The sequence below is a fragment of the Carlito syrichta genome, unplaced genomic scaffold, assembly GCF_000164805.1.
Source record: "Carlito syrichta isolate Samal-C Ts95f unplaced genomic scaffold, Tarsius_syrichta-2.0.1 Scaffold304486, whole genome shotgun sequence".
Classification (NCBI taxonomy): Eukaryota; Metazoa; Chordata; class Mammalia; order Primates; family Tarsiidae; genus Carlito; species Carlito syrichta.
This window is the reverse complement of record NW_007248582.1, coordinates 303,668-329,585: the sequence shown is the minus strand read 5'-3', so window position 1 is coordinate 329,585 and position 25,918 is coordinate 303,668. Positions and strand designations below refer to the sequence as shown.

General features: G+C 35.1%; 1 protein-coding gene across 1 annotated transcript in view; it reads right to left on the bottom strand.

Moving 5' to 3' along the window:
* Positions 1–25,918, bottom strand: part of LOC103262414 (centlein-like) — a 173,328-nt gene that overhangs the window by 106,970 nt on the left and 40,440 nt on the right. The window contains exon 3 of the mRNA XM_008060037.2: positions 650–734. Within this exon, the coding sequence (XP_008058228.1) occupies positions 650–734 (85 nt within the window). The remainder of the gene's footprint in view (positions 1–649; positions 735–25,918) is intronic.

Below are 25,918 nucleotides of genomic sequence, written 5' to 3'. Positions count from 1 at the left end.
CTGCCCAGGCGGGTCTCAAACCCGCGGGCTCAGGCAATCCACTCACCTCAGCCTCCTAAAGGCGCGGGATTACAGGCTGAGCCACCGAGCCTGGCCACATGTATTTTTGTAATGAGAATATATTTATCATATAAGTACACATAATTTTACATATTGAATATATAATATCATATATATTATATTTATATAATTTTACACATATAATTACATGTACTTATATAATTTACTTATTATATGTAAAATATAGGTTTGCACCAATTCAAAAATACAAATTTTTTAAAGCATAAATAAAACATCTCAATTATTAATTTTTTCTACAAATAAACCATATGAAAATTTATACATTTCAGACGTAATGAAAACTGCTAATAATAAAATGCAAAATTCAGCAAAACAGTGAATAAATAGCTAGATACTATTACAAAACTATGGTATTACCTAAAGAGTTATAGCCTATTAATCCAGAAAACAATAGATTACAAAGTATAATAATGAAGAATAATCTAACTATAGTGATTTCAAAATGCTTTATAGTAATGCTTTAACATAATGACCCTGATATTCTTTATGAACATTATTTTAAAAATAAAATAATTTTAAAGCTACTATCCAAATACAGTAATTTTTAATATTTTATTATAACACCAACCTGTTCCAATTCTTGTATTTTAGTATCCTTGACTTGCAGAATTTCTAGAACTTTTCTGTCTTTAGTTTCAGATTTCTGTTTCTCTCTAGATACAAAATATATATTTAAGAATTTATTAGTCATAATTGGTAGCTAATAATTTAAATTTTCACTTCCTGATAATATCACTTTAAAATATAAAAAATTAAATTACCCTGAGTTGACAGCTCTTTTAGAATTAATCAGAAACCATATGGCAAATGACAGCAACTTACAACTGCTGATAACTAAGACAACTTCATACTAAAAGAACAATTTAGTTTCCAGATTTAGATATACCATAAAAAATACTAAACTATGCTTTAACCATAGCTAAACTATGTTTTATTGCAATAACTATAATGCCATCACTTCAAACATAATTAAAAATAAATAAATATGCTTTTGTCAGTTTAAGCTTTTATATACACAGTTATATTAACTCATTCACAATTGCTGACGTGAATTTATGTCATTCCAAATTCTGTTCCTGGTTGTTGCTAATGTGAATTTATGTCGTTCCAAATTCTGTTCCTGATTGCCAGTGACATGAATTTATGTCTTTGCAAATTTAGGTTCTGAATGCTACAACGTGGTCATATGTATGTGTTATTATATTTTGACTGAAAACGAATAGGTAGACAAGGAGAAAGTTAATTGAGATAACTATCTGATATCAGCTGCATGATGTTGTTATCCATAGTTGGTAAAAATTGCAAGTTGGTCATTATTTTGCCGCGATTAGTGTTGTGTACTTGTATTTTGATATTTCAGGGCTTTCATACTTCAACATTAAAAATAATTTACCATAATTATGGAAAATGAAGAAATATATGCTGATGAGATTTCCAAGGTAGATGGCGAATCCAGTTAACTTACTAGTGATAGTGAGACAGAGTGATGTAATGATGCAATGTAAATGAAGAAATATATATATAAATATATATATATACACACACACATATATAACATTTTTAATATATATTTGGTTAATAATCCTAATAAAAATACAGAATACAGAACACTAGTCAGAGTGGTGTCTGAGGCAAATACGTCTGCAACTTTCAGGTGGATTGTGAAAAAGGTGAAAATTTAGAAAAGACCATTTCACTTATGCTTAGTGACAGAAGTTTGCAGCAACCAGCTTCAGATTTTTTTAATTTTCACCCACTCTCAAAATTAGGAAAGTGAAAATTTTGCCTATCGCAAATGTGTTAAGGATAAAATATTACCATTTTTAAAGTAAGAGTCTCAAAACAGAGAGTGCCAGAGATTTACTAATAATCAATATTCTATAACTAGAATTTTTGGATTTCTGACATCTTCCTATACATTTCTAGTCTCTAACAATACTACTAACTAAACTAAATGGTAGTTGTATAATCAAAGCATAGTTATCTGGGAAACAGAAAAATCACAATACTTGTAAATAAAGACTATCTTCTAAAACTAAATAAATACAGCTTTAAACAAGAAAAGGAGGGAAAGGAACAAACAGAGGTGTGATAAGTTTAAACAACTAGGCTGACATCAGTCAGTTTACACAAATAAGGGAAAATTTATTGAACACTGATTTATATTTTTAAAAAGCTTTAAAAATATGTAAAACAAATAGGAATCTGACTCTTAAATCACTCACAAATCACAGAATGTGTAGATAAGAGGAAAGAATCTTCACTTAAGTAAAATGCAGCAAAGGGTCTTTGAAGGCACAAAGGGATATAAGAAGGGACACCAGTCAGGTAAAGGGACACCAATCAGCAGAGCATAACACTGGTCATAAGAGATAAGTTCAGAAGACATAATAGTTCATTTAAAATATTTAGCCTTCCAACAAGTTAGCATTATAAGCTCACACTTAAGGATCCCTCTCTTCTCTAAATGTATAATGTTAATAGAAATACATGACAAAAAAATTAAGGAGATGCACCTACATCTCTGAGAATCACAAACTAAATAGAAATATACAGCTATGAATGGGGAACAAACTCCTGTTTGCTGCCCTCCAAATCCAGATGCAGGTAGTAAGGAGCTTGACTTCTAGGACTAACAGGGAATAAAAGGGCCTTATCCAATATGTAGAAGCACAGACAAGGTCACTGTTTGAAACCAAAGACTGGGGTGAAAATGCTAATTAAGGGAGGCTGAAAAAAGGTTCTCTCCATCATTGTCTAGAGCTAAGACTTATAAGAGAGTCTAGAAAAGCAGAAGTTTGTAGATACAGCATCCCAATCAGGAGTTTAGCCAAAATACCCTGCAGCTGAGGCATAAATATAGCAAAATCCCTATTGTTACTGTTGGCCAATATAAAACCTATTTCAGAAACTGAAATTCAGGCAAAGTTGAAAATTTAGAGGCATAAATATAGAAATAGGTATTAGAAAAAGAGGGGGTAGTAGGGACAGAGGAGGAAGAGAACAACACTAATAGCCACCTTCCCTCTCAAGATATGACCACAAACAAAAAATTCCAAAACACATGAATTCACATATACTGACATAGTTTAAATCAGACAAAATGAAAATAAAACACAATGAAAAAGATTTTAAAACAAGTAAGTTAAGAGTCCTTAAAGATATAATATTAAAAACAAAACTGAGGAAATAAAACAAGAATGGTAGATTTAAAAAAAACTATTAAAATATTGAAAATAAAAATTATAATCACTGAAATAAAAACACAACTAAATGAACTTAGTTCAAAACTAGATGCAAAGAGAGAAATAGTGAAATGAAGGATAGTAATGAGTGCATAGAGACAGAACAGTACAGAGAGAAATGATGAGACATTATCCAGAACAGTGACAGAGCAAGAATGAGATTAAAACATGAAAACACAGTTGAGACATGTAAGTTTCTTTGGGAAACTAATATATGAGTAAAACGTTTCAAAAGTAGTAAAAGAGGGATGAAAAATAAAGCAATCTTTTAGGAGAGAGTTGCTGAGAATGTTTTAGAGTTAAATAAAGTCTTCAGATTGAAAGACTATCTAACAGAATAAATAAAAGAAAGCCATATCTAAAATAGTAACCCAGTATTCATTCAGTAAGTATTTACTGAGCACTTATTATATGATAGGCATTATACTAAGGACTAGGGATACTGTAAGGAACAAAATAAGCCAATTGTCTGCCTCCATGAAATTAACACTGCAGTACAGAGATACTGAAAATAAATAATACATTAGTGAATATATATTATAGTATAGCAAACAGTTATTAGAAAAATAAGGACAATAACTTAGACTAACAAGGAAAGGGATGTCACTTCTAGAAAGGTATGGAGCCAAATGCAGGTTGTTGCTATTTTATATAAGAAAACTAACAAAATATTCTCTTTTAGAGGTAATATTTGAGAGATTTAAAAAAGGAAGAGAAAGTCATGCAGATCTCGGGGAAGAGTTTTCCACACAATGGGACTAGTAGCCAATGGCAAGAGTATAACTGGCATTCTCAAAGAACAGCAAAGAAGTGCATATATTTACAGTAAAGTGGACAAAGGAATGATAGCTAAGGACAAAAAGGTCACTGGGAATAAAATATAAGGTTTTCTAGGCCTTGTGAAATTTGGATCTGAAGTGAAATGGGAAGGAAAGGATCATTTTGAGCAGAGGAATAACATATTACAAATTGACATTTTAAGTGTATCACTGGGATGGGGACCGATCTTATCAAGGGCAAAAAGCAAAAAGACCAATTAGGGAGAAGTCAAATAGCCCAGGTAAAAAATAAAGGTGAACTGGACAAGATAGGTAGATGTAGTGGCATTGAGAAATGATAAAATTCTAGATATTTCAAAGGTAGAACAGGATTTCCTAATGCATTAGATATGAGATGCAAAGAAAGAAAAAAGTAAAAGAATGCATCTAAGGCTTTTCACTAAGCAACTGGAAGAATGGAGTAGGCATTACCTGAGATATGGAGAAGGAGTGGATGCTAGAATTTGGGATTTGGATATGTTAAACTTGAGATGCCTAATCAACATCTGTTTAAAAAGTTAAGGTTAAAGATAACAACAGGAGTCATCCAAATACAGTATCTCCCCTTTATCCTCTCCTGCCACAGGAGATGGCAGGTGGGTTTACCTGTGAGTAGCTGAGGGGAATAATTACAGAACCTGCCACAAGAGGGCAGTTAGTACACCAAAATTCTCTTTTAATTCTTTTGCTGTTGTTCGTGTGTGTGTGTGTGTGTGTGTGTGTGTGTGTGTGTGTGAGAGAGAGAGAGAGAGAGAGAGAGAGAGAGAGAGAGAGAGAGAGAGAGAGGAGAGAGAGAATAAGTATGTGAGGGTTTAATTTGCATTCCCCACCTTTTTTTTCTCTTTTTTTTTTCAGTTTTTAAAAATATAATCCTTATTTTGTTTTAGATTAGTGTATATGACTGTGTGTGAGGGTACATTTTGCATTCCCCCTTTTTTGTTTTGTTTTGTTCTTTTGTTCTGATTTTGTGTGTATGAATGTGTATGTGAGGGTTCAATTTCCATTCCCTCTCTCCTTTTTTTTCTTCTTCTTGCTCTTTCATTTTCTATTTTCTGTGTGTGTGTGTTCAGTTTTCCTGTTATTCTGTGTGTGTGTGCATGTGTTCAGTGTTCCTGTTTTTCTTTGCATTTTCTTTTCTGATGATTTGGGATTCTTTTGTTCTTTTTATTTTTTGTTCTTCCTTTTGCTTTTGTTTTTCTGTGTTTTTTTTTCTTCTGTTCATTCTATTTCATTCTACTTTTCTTTGTTTTCCTTATTACTATTACTTTATCTTGGACTCAGGGAGTACACACACATACCCACTACATTGTCTTATACGGTGTTAGTGAGGAATGGGTCTTAGGAGGTCCATACACCAGTCAGTGAATATTGTAACTTGCAAGCAGTTTCTGAATCCTAGCCCCCACCCTCCACCTTATTCAACTCTCAAAACTACAAGAAACAGAAAAGCTTCTCACTCTCAGTCCTCTTTCAAAACAGAACAAATTTGGAGTCTCTGATCAGAGCAGGATACAAGGTTGAGCAAACAATAAAAGTGAAAGCCCCACACTACCACTGAATAACAACATTAAAAAGAAAAGAAAGAGATCTGTCACAAAGATTAAAAAAAATCAATGGAAGAACACAGGTAATTCACAGTGTACCAAAGAGGCAACACCCATAAAATCAGACCTCAGAACCCAAACAATGGAAATCACCAACGAGTTGCCCCAGAATATGACAAGGATTAGGAAATGGATGGAAAGAGTGAATAAGATTCCAAAAAAGACAAGATGCAACACTGAAAGAACTTGTAACAGAGATTTTGGCCATAAAAAAACTTCACCCAGGAAATAAATAACAAGATGACAAACATGGAAAGCAGAATCAGTCAAGCAGAAGACCAAATCTCAGAGCTGGAAGACCAAAACATGGAATTAACCCAATCTGTTAAAAACATAGAAAGAAAACTCAGCAAAAAAGAACAAAGCCTCTAAGAGATATGCAGTTGTATCAAGAGGCTGAACTTATGCCTGATTGGTATCCCAGAAGCAGAAAGGCAAACAGAAAACATCTTTGAAAAAGTATTCCAGGAAGTTATCCAAGAAAACTTTCCCCATCTCACTAAAGTTGCAACCATCCAAAAACAAGAGATTCAGAGAGCCTTCGCAAGATATCAAAGAGAAGATCAATCACTAGACACATAGTAATTGCCTACACAAAGTAAATATACAAAAGAATCCTAAAGGCAGCAAAAAAGAAAGGTCAGACTATCTACTGGGGAAGACCAAAATAGCAGCAGACATATCAGCAAAAACATGACAAGTTAGAAGGAACTGGAGTCTAATTTCCAAATCCTCAAAGAGAACAATGTCAACCAAGAATTTCCTACCCAGCCAAGTTCAGCTTCATCAGTGATGGAGAATTAAAATCTTTTCCAGACATCCAGTCCCTAAAGGATTATGCTGCTTCTAGACAAGCTCTACAGGAGATGCTCAAGAAGGTATTAAGCACAGAAAAAAGAAAGAATGCACTTCCCACAAATGCAGGAAAACATAGAATCAACACAACATACCTACAAAATTGAAACTACAAACATATATCAACTAAAAAATTAAAAGAAAACTTAGCCTTATAAAAGCCTCATGGCAGAGATAAACTCTCACATTTCAATAATCAATGAACATCAATGAATTAAATGCACCAATGAAAAGACACAGAATGGAAAATGATTTTTTTAAATGACCCAACAATATGCTTCCTCCAGGAAACATATCTCACATCAAAGGATGCCCCCAGACTCAAAGTTAAAGAATGGAAAACACACTTCCAGGTGAATGGAAAACAAAATGAGGCAGGTGTTGCGATTTTAATATCAGACAAAACAACCTTCAAGCTATCAGAAGTTTTAAAAGATATGGAAGTGAGAGAGTAAACAGAAAACCTAACAGGCAGACCATTAGGGAAGGTGCCAGTAAAAAGCTTTGTGCAAGCCCTTCAGACTAGAGCAAAAACACTCACTTCTTGGAATTCAAAGACACACCATAATATCTCCAGCTGATTGGTGCTAAGTACCAACCAATCAGCTCACTACTGAGTCTCTACCTTTAGCTGATTGGTGATTGGTACTAACCAACAGCTCAGCTAGTGTCAACCAATCAGGTTACTGCTAATAATGCTAGTCAATTAGTTCACTCCTAGGTCTATATAAAGCCCTGGTTTATGCCCCAGATCAGCAACCCTCCTTTGGGTTCTCTGCTGTTTCTGTTTTAATAAACTCCTGCTTTCTTACCCCCCAGTTATCTGCATCCCTCAGTCTTCTTGGGTGCAAAACAAGAACTCAGATCAGAAGAGCTGAAGATCACCAGACTTGAATATTGCCAGATTTGAAGAGTGCCGAAGTTGAAGAATTACCCATGGCTGGAGGCTAGAGCCAACGGAGCTGACAGATCAGGTGGAGCCAATGAAGCTGCCCATGGAGGAGCTGAAAGTGAGACTGATTATGAAGCGAAACCAATGACAGAGCAAACGGATCTGTAACACTTCTCATGTCATGACTTGCTGGCCCATCAAGCCAACACTTCTCAGAGCCTGGCTTGTAGGTCCATCGAGCCAACACTTCTTGGGGCCTGGCATGCCAGCCCATCAAGCCAATAGAGCTGCAACACTCTCAAGAGGTCCTGTGGCTGCTGGCATCCACAAACTTTTGGGTGCCTTCACGATCCCATTCAGACTCCATCATGTCCCAGCCACCACGTGGATTCCAAGCTGACAGTGCAGCTACAGGAACTGCAATGCCCAGCTTGCCAGCAGACCAGATTTTTTTAAAGTATCAGAAGGATGCTACATACTGATAAAAGGCTCAATCCATCAGCAAGAAATAGCCACCCTAAACATATATGCACCCAACACAGGAGCACCAGGTTTTATAAGACAACTACTAACTGGACTAAAAAAGGATACCGACTCTAACACTATCATAACTGGGTACTTAAATACCATTAACAACCCTAGATAGATTGAGGTAAAATATCAACAAGGAGATCCAGAAGCTCAATTTGACACTAGACCAAATGGACTTAATAAATACCTACAAAACACTCCACCCAACAACCATGGAATATACATTCTACTCATCACCACATGGAACATACTCCAAGATCAACCACATCCTCAGCCATAATTCAAACATAAACAAATTTCATAGCATCGATACTAACATGCACCTTCTCAGACCACAGTGGAGGTAAAATAAATATCGTCACCAACAAAATTCCCCCAAAACACACAAAGATATGGACACTAAATAGCACAGTGTTGAAAAACTGCCAGGTCAACACAGAAATTAAAAGATTTTTTGAAACAAATGACACTGAAGAAACATCTTACCAAAACCTTTGAGATGCCAGGAGAGCAGTTCTAAGAAGGAAATTTATATCTCTACAGACACACATAAACAAAATAGAAAAATCACAACTCAACAGTCTAACAAATCACTTAAAAGAGCCAAAAGGCCAAGACCACCAAAACTCTAACTTCAACAGAAGAATACTGATAACAAAGTAAAAGCCCAAACACAGGACAGAGAAAACAAAAATATCATAGGAAAAAAAAAATCAGTGAAACAAAAAGCTGGTTCTTTGAAAGGATAAGCAGGCTGGGTTCGGTGGCTCAGGCTGTAATCCCAGCACTTTGGGACGTTGAGGTGAGTAGATTGCCTGAGCCCGTGGGCTCAAGACCAGCCCGGGCAACATGGCGAGACTTTGTCTTTACAATAAATAAAAAATTAGCTGGGCATGGTAGCATGCACCTGTAGTTCTGGTTACTTAGAAGGCTGAATGGAAGGATCGCCAGAGTTCAGCAGTTCGATGCTGGGGTGACCATGAGTGTACTGCTGCACTCCAGCCTAGGTGACAGAGTAAAACTCCAACTCAGAAAAAAAAAGAAAGGATAAGCAAGATTGACAAACCCCTAGCCATACTGACCAAAAAAAAGAGGAAAAAAAAAAGCCCAAAAAAACACAATCAGAAATGCAAAAGATCAAGTCACAATTGTTCCCATAGAAATACAAACCATTATCAGAGATTACTATGCACATCTGTATGGAAACAAATTCAAAAACCTAATGAGATGAAGAACTTTCTGACATCACACAACCTCTTAAGGTTGAAACAAGAAGAAATAGAGACCCTAAATACCATAACAACCCAGGAAATTTACACCATCATAAGAAAACTACCTATAAAAAAAGGCCCTGAACCAGACAGCTTTCTAGTAGAATTCTACAAAACATACAAGGAGGAGCTGATACCAATCCTATTGAAAGTATTCCAGGCAATCAAGAAAGATAGAATACTCTGAAAAACATTTTATGAAACTAACATTAAACTAATACCCAAACCAGGCAAAGATCCAACAAAGAAAGAGAATTATAGGCCGATATCCCTGACGAACATAGATGCAAAAATTCTCAACAAGATTTTAACAAATAGGATCCAACAACACTTCTCAAATATTATCCATCATGACTAAGTAGGCTTCATCCCCTGGATGCAGGGCTGGTTTAACATCCTCAAGATCATAAATGTAATCAAATACACAAACAGATGTTAAAAAAAAGAATCACATGCTTATGTCATTAGATGTAGATAAGGCTTTTGACAAAATCCTGCATCCATCCTTGATAAAAACACTTGAATACTAAGGTATAGAAGGAACATACCTCAAAATAGTAAAAGCCATCTACAGTAAAACCACAACCCACATATTACTAAATGGACAGAAATTGGAAGCATTTCCCCCTGAAAACTGGAACAAGACAAGGTTGTCAACTCTCACCCCTCCTGTTCAACATAATGTTGAAAGACCTAGCTAGAGGAATCAGGCAACAGAAGGTTGTATCCAAATAAGAAAAGAGGAATTAAGCAATCCCTCTTTGTGAACGATATAAAACCTAAGAGGATCTGTCAAAAACCTCCCTGCACTGATAAAGAACTCTGGCAGTCTCAGGATATAAAATCAATATGCAAAAGACAGTCATATTTTTATACACCAACAACAAACAGGCAGAGAACCAAATAAAAAGCACCATCTCATTCACAATAGACACACACACACACACACACACAAAATGGCATCTTCCTAACCTGAGAAGTGAAAGACCTTTACAATGAAAACTATAAAACACTGCTTAAAGAAATAAAAGATGACACAAACAAATCGAAAAATATTCCATGCTAATGGATTGGATGAATCAACATTGTTAAGATGTCCATCCTACCCAAGGCAATCTACAGATTCAACGCAATACCCATTAAATTACCATCATCATTCTTCTCAGACCTGGAAACAAAATATAGAAATTCATATGGAAACAAAAACGATCATGAATAGCCAAAACAAACCTCAACAAAAGAAACAAAGCGGGAGATATCACACTACCAGACTTTAAACTTTATTATAAGGCTATGATAATCAAAACAGCCTGGTATTGGTACAAGGACAGGCATATAGATCAATGGAACAGAATAAAGATTCTGGAAACAAAACTTCAATTTCTCAATCAACTCATCTTCAACAAAGCCTCTACCAACAACCTCCAAGGGGAGAACCTATTCAGTAAATGGTGCTGGGAAAACTGGTTGACCACATGCAGAAGAATGAAATAGAACCCTACTATCACCATACTCAAAAATTAACCCTACATGGATGAAAGACCTAAACAAAAACCCCAAACTATAAGAATCTTAGAAAACACAGAAGACACCCTTATGAAAATTGGAACAGGCAATCAATTCCTGACCAAAACCCCACATGCCTATGTCATAAGAGATATGATAGACAAGTGGAACCTCATCAAACTGAAAAGCTTCTGCAAAGCAAAATAAACCATCAAGAGAGCAGGGAGACAGCCCATAGAATGGGAAAAAATATTTGCCAACTGTAAATCTAACAAAGGCCTAACATCCAGGATCTATAAGGAACTCAAACATGCTAAAAGGAAAAACTAAACAGCCCCATTGTAAAATGGCCAAAAGACATGAATAGACACTTCTCAAAAGAAGATATACAAGCAGCAAACAGACACATGAAAACATGCTCAGCTTCACTAATCATCAGGGAAATGCAAATCAAAACCACACTGCGATACCACCTAACTCCACTAAGAATGACCATCAATAAAAATAAAAATAAAAACAGAGGCTGGTGAGGGTGCGGAGCAAAGGGAACACTTCTACACTGTTGGTGGGAGTGCAATCTAATTCAACCTCTATGGGAAACTGTGGTGATTTCTAAAAGAACTAGAAATTCACCTTTCATACTACCTAGCAATCACCCTTCTTGGAATATACCTGGAGGAATTCAAATCATTCAACAAAAAAGATACCCGTGTAAGCATATTTATTGCAGCACTATTCACAATTGCAAAAACAAGGAACCAACCATGCTGCCCATCAAAACTGAACTGGATAAAAAAAAAAAAAAAATGAGTTGCATATACATGATGGAATACTATGCAGCCATAAAGAAGTACAAAATTATGGACTTCGCAGCAACTTGGATGGACTTGAAGTATATCATACTCAGTGACGTATGACAGAAACAAAGAACTGAGTACCACATTTTCTCACTCATAAGTAGCCCCTGAACAACTCCCGTAATAATACTACACAAAAGGGATTAGCAGTAGCAGGACACTCCCAGGGAAGAGGGGGTGGCACATAACATCAATAAGGGTGTCTGATCCTAATCCAGGTGAAGTGAGGACCAATGGGAATACACTTCACCTGTACCTAAACCATTTATGTATACAATCCTGACTTGTTCCCTATATCTTTAAAATTAAATTAAATTTTTCACAAAGAAGAAAGAAGATAAAGACTAAGAACTGACTTCTGAACTTAGCAATATTAAGGCCACTAGTGGTATCTTGATAAGAGTTGTTTTAGGAGAATGGTGGTTATGAAAGCCTAACTGGAGTGAGTTCAAGAGACAGAGAAAAAGAAAAAAATGAAAATTAATCGAGAGGAATTTTGCTATAAAAAGGAAGAGAGAAATGACATAGTAGTTCAAGGGAAATGTAAGATCAGAAGAGTTTTTGTTTTTTCAAGATGGGTAATAATGTCGCATGTGTGTATGCTGACAAGTATGATCCAGGAGAGTGAAAGACACTGAGGATGTAGAAGAGAGAAGGGAGAGCCACATCCTTGAATCCCTCAACCTTTCACGTACACAGTTTGTTTGGACTTAGATTAATATAAAGTTCTTCCAAAGAAATAGAGAGAGAGAATATGAATAGATTCAGATGTGATGGTAGATATGGTTATGGGAAGGAGTAAAAGCTCTCTTCTAAGAGTTTCTATTTTCTCAGTGGTATAAGAAGAAAGGTTATCTACCAGCTGAAAGTGAAAACCGGAAAAGAAATGTTGGTGGTTGAGAAGAGAAAAAAGCATAAAATATTCTAAGATAGTGGAATAGTAAGGAGGGCAGGAAAAAAACAGGATGACTAACAGGAAGTACTAAGAACCACCTGAAGTGAGTGATCATAAATTTATATAAGACTAGTATTATCATGGTTCAGGATTTTGCTCCAATCATGTTTGGCCCTCTGGGTGAAGGCACATGGTAGGTGGAGAACTGGAATAAACCACACTGGAAATTTTGTAAACATATGCATTATGATTTTTTTTTTTTACTATTTGGACTTTATTCTGCTTTATTATCTATTTTCTATTTATCATACATTAATAGAATATTTAATGCATAATTGCAACCCACTATTATTAACTGGGCCTTCTTTCAATTTGTATTTATTAATAGTAAAATTTAACATACTTTCAGAAATGATGAATTGTCTCTTTTTATCTTCTATTTTGCCATTCCCTATCAGTAAATCTGCCATTTTATATCTTAGTTTTTATTGATTTATAAAACCATTTTATGCTAAAAAAACATATGCACTTTGTCTCTAATATAGAATCTCAAATTATCATTTGAATATTTTAAAGTCATGATTATTGCAAAAAAAATTACTAAGTCCATTAGAGGTATACATATCAGGAGGAAAATAACCAAATTTCAAAAGGCGGGCATGATAGGCTTTACCCAGAGAGAGACCCAGAAGAAGAAAGCCAAAACATTAACTCTAGTCAGAAATTCCCTCTGTGAGTTCCTTTCTGGATATACCATGATTCTATTTTTAACATTCCAGGAATTGGTCTAATTTACAGTGTTAGTTAGAGTCTTTCTAATCCACTCCTCTATAATAAGCCTAAGATTCCCCACTACTGCCAAAATAACTTCTGGTGGTCCTTTTTAAAGAGATAGGAATAAAACTAGCCGACATGCCACAAAACCCACACAAGCAGTATTACATATTCCAAATGAGCTTGATAAAGGATGATTATTTCCTATGACACAAGTATGTACACAGAGTCTAACCAGTAGTTCTCAAAGTATAGGCTGCCAGGGTTCTAGCATCATCATCTAGCATCAGCATCTTGTATCAGGTTAGAAATGCAAGTTCTGCAGCCTACTCCAGATGCGCTGAATGAAGAACTCTAAGGGTAGGGGGCCTAGCAATCTGTGTTTAACGATGTGTTATGGACTGCATGCTTGTGTCTCCCCAAAATTCATATGATGAAGCCCTAATAACCAAGGTGACAAGGTGATGGTATTTGAAGGTGAGGACTTTGGGAAGGCCCTAGTAACTAATGTGATAGTATTTGAAGGTGATGGCAATTAGGTCATGAGGGCAGAGCCTTAATAAATGAGACTAGCACCCTTTTCAAAGAGACACTAGTGAGATGATTTCTCTTTCTCTCTCTCTCTCTCTCTCTCTCTCTCTCTCTCTCTCTCTCTCTCTCTCTCTCTCTCTCTGCCATAAGAGGATACAAGAAGAGTAGGCTGCAGGGCTTGCATTTCTGCAAGACATCTCTTATCAGAAACCAAATTGGCTGGCACTTTAATTTTGCAATTCCTAGCCTCCAGAACTGTAAGAAATATGTTTGTTATTTAAGCCACCCAGAATTCTGTTACAGCAGCCATTACTAAGACACAAGACCTCAAGTGATTCTGATACACACTGAAGTCTGAGAGTCACTGAAATAGCAATAATGGGCACACTTCTCAATAGATTAATGTGAGTGACATAATACCACAAAAACAACCATAAAGTATCATATAGAATATAAGCTTCAAATATAGACTTCAAAGATATATTGTATAACCAAAAGCTCCAAAACTGGCTACTAAGATATAATTTTGGAAATGAAAAATAATCACAGCTCAAAATTCATATGGCGATTTGTCCAGCAGCTCCTCCTGGTGCTATAGGGTATCTAACACTTCATTACAGGAACATGCTCCCAAAAGAACAACAGGAATACAATATTTTTTCACCATACAAATAAGATCTGGGGCAACCCCTTCAGGTCCCCTCCCACTGTGGGAGCTTTTCTGTCCTCTCAATAAATCCTGCTTTCTCACTTTAAAAAAATTTTAAAAGTAAGATCTTAATGTTATTTCAAGTCTAAAAGATTACACACCTATGTGGACAATTCAATTAATACATATGCTACGTATTCACAAGACATAAAAATGGTTCCTACAAAAAAGACACTGTCAAGAAGCTGATGATGATCAATGACTGAGACAAACTCCTGTTTAGCTAATTAGAACCACTGATGTGCAATAATGATGTGAGCTAAGAATATTTGCAGACTTCTTTAGGATGAAAAATGAAGTGAAGAAAGGCTGTCAGATCTGTACAAGTTTAAAGCTCAAATCACTTTTCCCAAGAGTGCTACCCATTTAAACATTTAATATTGCTGTGCTTAGTCACATGAATTACCACTCTAACTTTCTTCAATTTTTCTAAACTCAAAAATCTGAGAAATTATTCTAAATCATTAAGAAACAAGATTTTATTGTGTTACAGACGATGCCATATATTATACAATACAACAGGATAATATTTTCTGGGTTTGAGCCCATTTTTAATGAGATGTCAAAATGAAATATTAGAGTCTAAAAGAAACATTTAACTATAAATGAGGTAGTGATATTGGCCTGAATTTGGAAACAAAGAAAAAACAAAATTTACTGAAGTTGATTATTGTTGACTAATAGATATAGATAATAATGCACAAGATAAAGCTAGTTGGACTAACATTTTCTTTTGAGTACAGAATATATTAAAATATAAATTTTATACATATTAGTGGTCTTCTATTTAAATACACTTCCAACTTCTAGTAAATGTTGAGGTTCCATAACAGTTAGACTAATAAAAATGGAAGTTTAGAGAAATGAGAATTATACCACCATCAAATTACTTATCCTTCTATTAACTGTTTTATAACTATTTTCTATTTTGAATATACATAATTACTAGAATATCTATAAATAATATACTAATAATAAAATTTGAAAAGCGCTTACAAAAAATATCTCACACATTTTCCTCCACAATAAAACCTATTTTTAAAATAAACCTCTAATACTCTGAATAAAAATAATTCAACAGATCCTAATACATATACAAACTTTGGTACACAATATTTTAAAGGTTCAAGTATACTTAATATATCTACTTTGTTTTTATACAAAACTTGGTCATTATAATATAACTCTAAGTTGAGAACTATTATATTTAATTTTCAGTATAAAGTAAGTATTTAAAACTATATCTGAAAGCCAACATTGTGCTGGAGGAGTCAGCCCCACACATGAAAAATTACTTTTTTTCCCCCTGTTCAATCCAGACTAGAACACAGAATACAATCAGGCTACCACATCTAAATCTGAATCTGTACATTATGGTATATTAATGAACTCTTTAAACCCATCGTAATTTAATAGAACATAACTGTTTAGATTCAATATATCACTAAATAATATCAGATACTCTATGTATCAGATACTTTTATTCATTTAATACCATTTTTAAATATACAAAGCTGAAACTCAAAAATCAAACTTTTGCACTTTATAGTCAGAAATCAAATGACTATTTCCTGATTGTCCTATATGTCTTCTCTTTTAACTACATGTCCAGATATTTCTGCATATAGTCAACATTCATTATGCAAAACACCATCAATGAATTGAAAAAGATTTTGCATTACATGTCTTTAATAATTGTGCAAATATTTTTCACCCAAAATCTAGAAGTCTCTCACAGTGCTCAAAAATATCAGCACTTGAGAACAGACTGTTTTAACATCTGCACATCACTAGGGTTGCCCCCGAGGATTTTTAAATGATGCCTGCCCGTGCTGAATAAAGTGCTAACTTGCACCTTGCATTTCAAACTGTGTCCTGAGCAGCCATCCAGTTGGTACAACACCAGCTGAATTCCCACAGGCCACTGTTCATTCAGGCTTGACTACAATTATCATGTCAATATTTTGTGCTCCTATATGCAGATATACACATATGCAAGCTGTATAATACTTTCTTCTCCAAGAAATAATTATTTAAGTTCAATGTTTTGGGAATTTTTATTGAAATCAGAAATAAACTCTCACCAAATGAAGGTGATCACAGTTATTTGGCCTTAAAAACAAAAATTATGTTTCTGTATTACCTTCTGCCATGTGTAGAAAGGCCAAAATTTTTAAATAATTAATCTTCACTCGAATATCACAATTCTTTAACTGAAAGGTCTTTATAAAAGTAAAAAGACTATTCGTCAAGCTTCTTGCATCTATTGTAAAAGTTCAAATATGTTTCTTCACACTTTATTGCATGTGCTCTTAAACACCTTTCTGTTAGTTCCCATGACCATCCATCTACATCTTTGCCTAGGCATTCATGGCTGTTGCAACAGGAAAAGTTCTCAGCAAAATATACTTATATCCTGGGTGGATCTACATAGCAGCACTGCTACCAGATAACAGAATTCTGGCAGCCAAACTTCTGAGTTTTCCAATCAGTCATGCTACTACCATGCTCCAAAATGCAACCCTTTTGCAGGCTGCATTGGCTTAATACACATGGGACAGTGTACAACCATCTAGCAGCTGTGCAACCCGTGTGTTTAGGTGTGGAATGGAGCAGAAGAGAGGTTTTCTCAGTGGTGAGAGCAATATAATATAACTTTACAGCAATAGCCTGCTTATCAAGCATCTAAACTTTAACTCTAAAAATGACTATAAGATAATCTCTCATTTTGATTATGAAGTTAAATTTTTAAACACAAGTATCAAGGACACAGCATGCATATCTTAAATAAATACACCAATAAAAACTAAAAATCATTTTGCCTTGATTCCTCTCTGGTTCCCATTTTCCAAGATGGAAGGTGGAGGGTGGTGGTGGAGGGGGAAGAGCAGGAGGAGGAAGAATAGGACAATGACTGAAAATGGAGCAGGAGTACAAGGAAAAAAACATGAAGGAGAAAGAGGAAGATTAAAAATAGGAGAGTAGAGTACAAAAAAAACAAATTAAGACGCCTACCAAAAAGTATCGAATACTAAAAAGAAAGCAAATAACATCTTTAAGAATTTACAATGATACAGTATTCAGAAAGACATAGTATTTAGAACCGAAAAGTAATTTCTGTATATTATTCATTTGAAATACGTATATTGGAAAAACAAAAGTATTCTCATTGGTAAACCCTGCATGTCTACCATTTGAGATTTAGATATATTTCTGGATTTGAGTTTTCAGATTCAAGTACAATATACAATTCCAAGAGTTACTCTTGAAAGCCTTTTATATAGAAGACACCAATTTACTTTTCTCAAGACTCTATATAAATAATAAAGAAATTTAAACTGTAACATGAGATAGCACTGATGCACTTACTATGTGCTAGGCATTACATTCCCTGTACACACACTAACTCTATTCTTATTTTATTTTGCAGAAAAGAGCTCTAAGACATAGAAAAGTGAACATTTTGTCCCAAATCACAAAACTAGCAAGTCAGGATTCCAAAACCAGGGACCTGACCCCAGAACCTGTGTTCTTAACCACTAATCATTAAAAATAACTTTTTTCAGATGTCAGACTTAAACATTAAGCAAGTTACAATGAATGATGCATACATTTTCTCTAGTAATCTCGAAAACTGCTCAATATTGGATCTTGAATTTTTTCCATCCATGAAGATGGAAAAATATTCACCTTTCTAGCTTAGATTACCTTCTGTAAAATCATAGTACCTGAGGTGAATGTCAGAAATGCCTGTGAAGCTGTTTTAAAACGCAGATACCTCATCTCATCCTAAATGTTGATAGAACATATTCTTATAGAGGTCACAGGTGAATTATAGCTCAAGAACCTCTTAAATGAATCTACAACTTGAAGAAGGAAATATTCATATAAATAAATCCTTTTTCTATAAGTCTTCAATGGTTAAAATTAAGTATGTCATTCCTCAACACATTCCCTGATGAAGTTAAGTTCTGACCACTTGAAAACACTTTTAAGGTATCATTGCCATTTGAGTACTTATTACCTGACAAGCTTTGTTTTATGTACATCTTCTCTAATTCTTTAAAAATCCCGTTTAAAAATCTTTTAAAAGATGTAGAAACTAGAGAGTTTAAGAAAGTCACAAAAATAGTTAAGGATTTAAACTCTGATCTATATGACTTCTAAGTCTATGCTCCTAACCATCTTTACCTACAGTTAATTTCAAAATTCCTTACAATAAAATTTAATCTTGCATAGGTCTCCAGAAGTTCTGATTTCATTTAATATTACAAGAGATTCTCATGCATGATAAACAAAACTTTAATCACAGAAAAATACTCTGTGAATTTAACAAGCACTTACAAACAAAAACAGGCAATTGAAACAGAGAATAAATGCAGGGAAGATTCTATATTAATGATTACATTTTTAACCAGAATCACCTTCATGAGAAGTGCTGTTTTTTCCTTTCCCTAGCTCTCTCTCTTTAAAAGCAATTTGCAGAACGCAGGGCACATATTAGGCATTCAGTAAATAATTTTTGAATTAAGCTAGAAGCATGTATTAAACATGCTTAAACATACAAACTGTAATTTAGATACACTTAAAACTCACGAAAACGTATAGTAGTTTCAAGAAGACTCAAGACAATAAAAACATATAATAATTGAATGTTTTGGTACAAGACATTAAAATATATAATAACTGAGTGCTTTGGTATTTGTCTCCTGAAATGGGAAAGTATATCAAAAAAAGGGAAAACAATAATCTGCATAAAGAAGCAAAGGACAAAAGAAAAAGGTCACATTGCTGGCTCACTAAACCAAATATCTTTCATTTCCAGCAATATTGTAGGTCAAAATTATGATGAAGTATGGTTATGCTTTCTCCCCAAATTATTAGTCTGACCTCTCAAACACACTTAGCTTCCAGTAACTACTTGCTATTATCCATTTCCTTGAATTCATCAGAAAACTTATTCCAATTTTAATAATGAATTCATCATAGCAGAAACATAATAAAATACCAAGTTATTTTATTTTTTTAACGTTTCAAGGTATTCTGTTTTGCTTCTTTTCCCTGACCCAATCTATTACTAAATGACTTTAATAAGTCCAGGAGCCTAAAATAAGTTCAGATCACATTTATTTGCTGTCTTCTTTTTTCATAACTATCTAGTCGCTCTGGAACCATACTGCCGGATTTCAAAGTCTAACTCTACCGTTCATTAGCTCTGGGAGGTTGGGCAAATTACTTACCCCTCTCTATGCTTCAGATCCTTCACCAGTTAAATGAAAATAATAATAGGACCTACCTCATGGGGCTATTGCAGAAATACAGTTAACATATGGAAATCACTAAGATCTGTGTATGGCCTATATAAATGCTCAATAATTATTAGCTATTAATTAATAGCATGATTGTTCTATCATGTATTAAACTATGAACCCACAGAACTGCAAATATATCCTTTTAATATTATACAAGAATAATATTTTCTCACAAGATTCAGAATATAGTTCCTTATAAAATACATCATTCTAAAAAATCATGGTCACAAAAGTTTAGTAGAGTTCAACGGGCAGATATCTTTAAGGATCATTCAGAAACATCCTTAGTCCTTTATAAGACAATAATTGATACATTGAAAACCAATAATAGGACAGTTAGTTTCTAATTATTTTCCCTTGTATATCCTCACAATAATTTTTTTTTCCTTTTCTGTTTATTCATACCACCTTGTCTAATAACATCATCCCTCATTTTGATCCCATTTCATATCAGATTTCAATATTTTATTCACTATTTCTCTTTGTAGTCTAGATTATTTGTACATTACATTTTTAAAAACCAATTTATTCAACAATTTTTCTATGAAGCTTCTTACTGCAAACGCTTTTTGATCAAGATTATTCCTTTATTTCTCATTAATAACTTAGTTTCCTGAGAAATTCTTATAAAAAAAAATTCTCTGTTTTGAAAGAGAGAAATTAGTTATGACACCAATCGTGCCAGAATTCCATATAAAAGTGATGAACATTAGAAGAGAATTAGTTAATCTCACAGTATCCAGAATGTGTGCCAAGCCTCCCGGGGTGCTTTAGCAAATACACAGGTAACAGTGGGATATTTTAAATGTTGGAGAGACAAACAGCAGCACTTGAAATCCGTTGGACAATGCATAAATTACTAGCTAGAGGAAGTTAGGGTTTCAACGTGGATTGCCCTACCACCCTTCATGGCATCATGAAGCTGGGTATATAACAACTGCAAAGAGCAAAAAACAATGTAAAACAGGAAGTGAAGGTGGTAGTGTCCAATCTGATTTCAAAATTTGAGAAGTTGCCCAGTACCCAATAGAGTGACACATCTTATTAGTAAATAATTATGGAAATTTAAGAAAGCAAAAAAAAATCTGTTAACTTAAAGATACAGTTTTACTATCTACTAAGTTGTTAGGACATAAGCATTTCATCAATGGAACTGATAAGATTTCTCTTTACCTTGGGGTATACTAAAAAATTCCTGAGATACTAAGTGCATTATAAACTGAGAACATTTGGAAATCCCTAAATTATTCTTTAAAGAAAAAGGATCCATTATTTAAATGACTAAGAATTAGTTAACAGTTGCAACATTTATAATAACAGAGATCGTTACCAGCAAGTCTCTCAACTCCCTGGTAATTCTTAATTGCTACAATTACAACTCCACACAGTCCCACTCAGCTTTTGCATCACTTCTTCCTATACCATCCTCAACATTTCACCAGGCTCATCCCTTCGTCTTCAAGTCAAAAATTGAAAGGGCAGCATAAGAATATAACAACTCAGGATCTGTCAGAAACCTCATTCACTGATAAAGGACTTTGACAAAGTCTCAGGGTATAACATTAACATGCAAAAAGACAGTCACATTCTTATATACCAACAATAAACAAAGAACCAAATAAAAAGCACAATCCCATTCACAAAAGCCACACAAAAAAAGAAAGTAAAAAGAAATACTTGGGCATCTTCCTAACCAAAAAATGAAAGGCCTTTACAATAAAAACTATAAAAACATTGCTCAAAGAAATCAAAGAAGACACAAACAAATGGAAAAATATTCCATGCTCATGGATGGGAAGAATCAACATTGTTAAACTGTCCATCCTACCAAAGGCAAGCCACAGACTCAACACAATACCCATTAAATTACCAACATCATTCTTCTCAGCCCTGGAAATGGCAATATAGAAATTCATATGAAAACATAAAAGACCACAAATAGCCAACACAATCCTTAGCAAAAGAAACAAAGGGGGAGATGTCATGCTTCCAGACTTCAAATTCTACTATAAAGCTACAATAATCAGAACAGCCTGGTACTGGTACAAGAATAGGCATACAGACCAATGGAACAGGAGAGAGATTCTGGAAGCAAAACCTCAATTTCTAAACTCAATTATCTTTGACAAAGCCTCCACCAGCAACCACTGGGAGAGGAGAAGCTATTCAGTGAATGATACTGAGAAAGCTGGCTGACCACATGCAGGATATTGAAACAGGACCCATACTCATCACCATACATAAAAAAAAGTAACTCTAAATGGATCAATGGATCACAGAGCTAAATGTAAAACCTCAAACTATAACAATCCTAGAGGAAAATATAGGAAACACCCTTAAAGAAACTGGAATAGGCAACCAATTCCTGATCAAAACTCCAAAAGCTAATGCCATAAAAGATAAGATAGACCAGTGGGACCTCATCAAATTAACAAGCTTCTGCAAAGCAAAAGCAACCATCAAGAGAATGAGAAGACAGTCCACAGAATGGGAAAAAATATTTGTCAACTGTAAATCTGACAAAGCACTAACATCCAGGATCTACAAGGAATTCAAATATGCCAAAAGAAAACAAACAAACAAACAACCTTATTAAAACATGGGCAAAAGATATGAATAGACACTTCTCAGTAGAAGACATACGAGCGGCCAGCAGATACATGAAAAAATGTTCAGTCTAATCATCAAAGAAATGTAAATTAAAACCACACTGAGATACTGCCTAATTCCAGTCAGGATAGTCATCACCAGTAACTCAAAAAACAACAGATGCCAGAGAGGATGTGAGGAAAAGAGAACGCTTCTACACTGTTGGTAGGAGTGTAAACTACTACAACCTCTGTGGAAAACAGTGTGGCGATTTAAAATCGACCTTCCGTACGACCCATCAATCTCCCTACTGAGAATATACCCAGAGAAATTCAAATTGCTCCATAAAAAAGATACCTGCACATGCACTTTTATTGCAGCATTATTCACAATTGCACAAACATAGAACAACTGTGCTACCCACCTAAAGTGACCTGGATAAAGAAAATGTGTAACATATACATGATAGAATATTACACAGCTACAAAGAAAAACAAAATTATGGACTTTACAGCAACTTGGATGGATTTAGAGTCTATGATACTCAGTGATCTGTCACAAAAACAAAGATCTGAGTACTACATGTTCTGACTTATAAGCAGACCCTGAACATTTACCAAATAGTATAAGAAAGAGAGTGGCAGTAGTGGGACACTGACAAGGGAGGGGGGGACACATAACACCAAGAAAGGGAGCCAAACTTAACCTATACAATGATCACTTATGTACCTAACCCTGAATTATATCCCACATCTTAAAAATAATAAAATAAAATAAAAAAAGAATATACACCCCAGGTAATAAGAAATAAGTCACATATTCTCAATGTTAAATAGAGATGTTTTCACATAAATTTTAAGCACTAAGAATTTCCAGGAATAAATATCACTACCTATATCAGTCAATCAACTTCACTGGAAGACAGCCACAGGAAACTCTCACTATAACAACAACAACAAAAATCTGTTGAATTTTTGATATCGGTAACTTAAGTGAAATTTTTAGTTGCCATATGAAAAAAATCAAACTCACAAGATTTTTTTCCTTTCTTGACATAATTACATTTTAATACTCAGTTGCTTTTGATCACAATGTTTTATATGTATTACATTATCTGAAAATTCTGGGACACTTCTCAGCATATGAAGCTGGATTAAACTTCCACTTCCAGCCATAAGGGACTAACAAGAACCACATTTCCCTGCTATCTGAAAAAACTTGAAAACTGTACAAAATGCACAGAATATTTTCAGACACTGTAAATCAGGTAGCAAAGGACTCTGATTCCTGAAGAAAGGCAACCAAAGAGGTAAGTTTTATGATTGCCCCAGCTTACTAAAGGCAGTTTTCAAGCTACAATGAAGGGAAGAAAGACCCAAACAGAGCTCAAGGTCTCATTAAGTTCATTAGACATAGAATGGAGTCAAGAAAGTCCAGGTAGCTAGAATCGGTGGGACAGAGCTGCACTGAGAGAGAGTTCCAAAGGTCTCCAGATGGCTCCTGTTAGTTTCAGCATTAATTAATCCATGACTAAGAGAAAAGTACTACAGGCAAGGGAAAGAGCCATTGGAAAGTTGTAGACTGAACAATTCCCAGAGGTCACAGAAGACTGGAAATAATTCATGTTCACATTAGTCAGAGTAAAAAGACATTGTAATACTCAGGGCATGAAGTGGAGTCCCAAGGAAGGTAAAAACAGAAGGATAAAATTCACCCTGGACTAGAAGAAAAGCAGCTCTAGACTAACCCTAACAAAGCTTAAAACTAAGTCTCAAAAAGATCAAGCAGATTCACAACTAACTTAATAGAATGCAAGAAAAAATTTCCATCATTCCTTAAAGGAATACAACAAAATCAAACAACTAACAAGATAAAATTCACAATGTCCAATATTCAACCAAAATTTACCAGGCATGCAAAGAAATTCATATACTGAGGAAAAAACCAATGGCTTAGATAATGAAATTAGGGAATTCAAGGGCCTCAAACAGCTATTACAAATATTTAATACTCAAGAATTCCAAATAAAGCATGAACATAATGAAGATAAAGTGAATTTTTAAATGAAACTTCTAGATATGAAAAATACCTTAAATGAAACATATGCTAGAAGAGATTCACAGCAGATTAAACAGTACAGAAGAAAATATTAGAAAACTTGAAACCACGGGATAGAAATTATCCAAAATAGAGCTGAATTATCTGCTTCTCATTGCTTAAGATCCTTTAGCTGACATACTAAATAAGTATTATAGTTGTATAAATATCATAGTATATTCCAAATAATATTATCTACACAATAACCAGTAATTTTTACCAGAAAAACAAGTCATTTGAAAAGAATAATAGCTGAGGGAGACTTCCAGAAAGATGGCGACAGGGCAGCCTGGTCTATGAGACCCTCTGCAAAGGAGAACGCAGAGGGTCTCTGGCTCTCTCCTTGGGGGCTGTGGATCCAAATGTTGGCAGCCTGCTCTTCACATGGAGCTCGGCCTGTTGCCAGCGCTGGGGCATCGCGGAGGTCTGGACAACCACTGCTGCCGCAGACACAGCAGCCGCCGGTGCCTGTTGTAGCCATAGCGCATCGCGCCACCCATGCCTGAGGTGATCCACGACTGCAGTCCTTGAAGCCCCTGTAGGCAAGATCTCCTGGGATTGCTGCCACCTCTGCTGCCACCGTGAGATCCTGCCAGCCGTGGGTCACCTCCCGTGTGCCCTGAGGCAGGCTCCCATCTCAGGCCTCTGCCCAACTCCTGTCCACTCCACCCCCTCTGAGGCAAGCAGCTGAGATAGCACCACCTGATGGCGATTCAAGTAACAACACCGAAACGGGATAAACGAGCTTGAAAAATAGACACAGGCCAGATTTGAGTAGTGAACTAAGGGTGATCTGAACTGTCCTTCACAGCAGGCCAGGAGCAACTGACGACAACTGCGAACTAATTTACCAGCTTGAGAAGACAGCTAGAAATCAGAGCTGAAAGGACATTGGACTTAAACGAAAAATCTCAAAGTGTGCTCCATTGGATCTGTTAGTTTAATGACTTAATTCTATTCCTATTGTTTTGTTCCTTTTTTTTCTCTTCCTTTTCTTCTCTTTTCTCCGCTCTTTTAAACCGTATCTTTGTATAGAGGAACAGCAGACCAATAAGGTAGTTGGTTAGCTTGTATGTTAGCATCACTGTATGTTTTAATTTTTTTTGTATGGGAGCTGGTTAGTCTGTAGCTGTGGTCTATTGTTTTTATCTGTTTCAGTTTAGTTCACTCTCCCCATTTGTTGATACACTCATATGTTTCCCCCCTTACTCCTCTCCCTCTCCATTCCCCTCTTCCCCCAACTGTCTGCTCCATTCTCTTCCCTCTGCTAACCTCATTTTATTTCAGGGAGTAAACTTACAGCCCCACTGCATGGACAGATTCCAAGGCAGTGGGAAGTGGGTCTCAGATT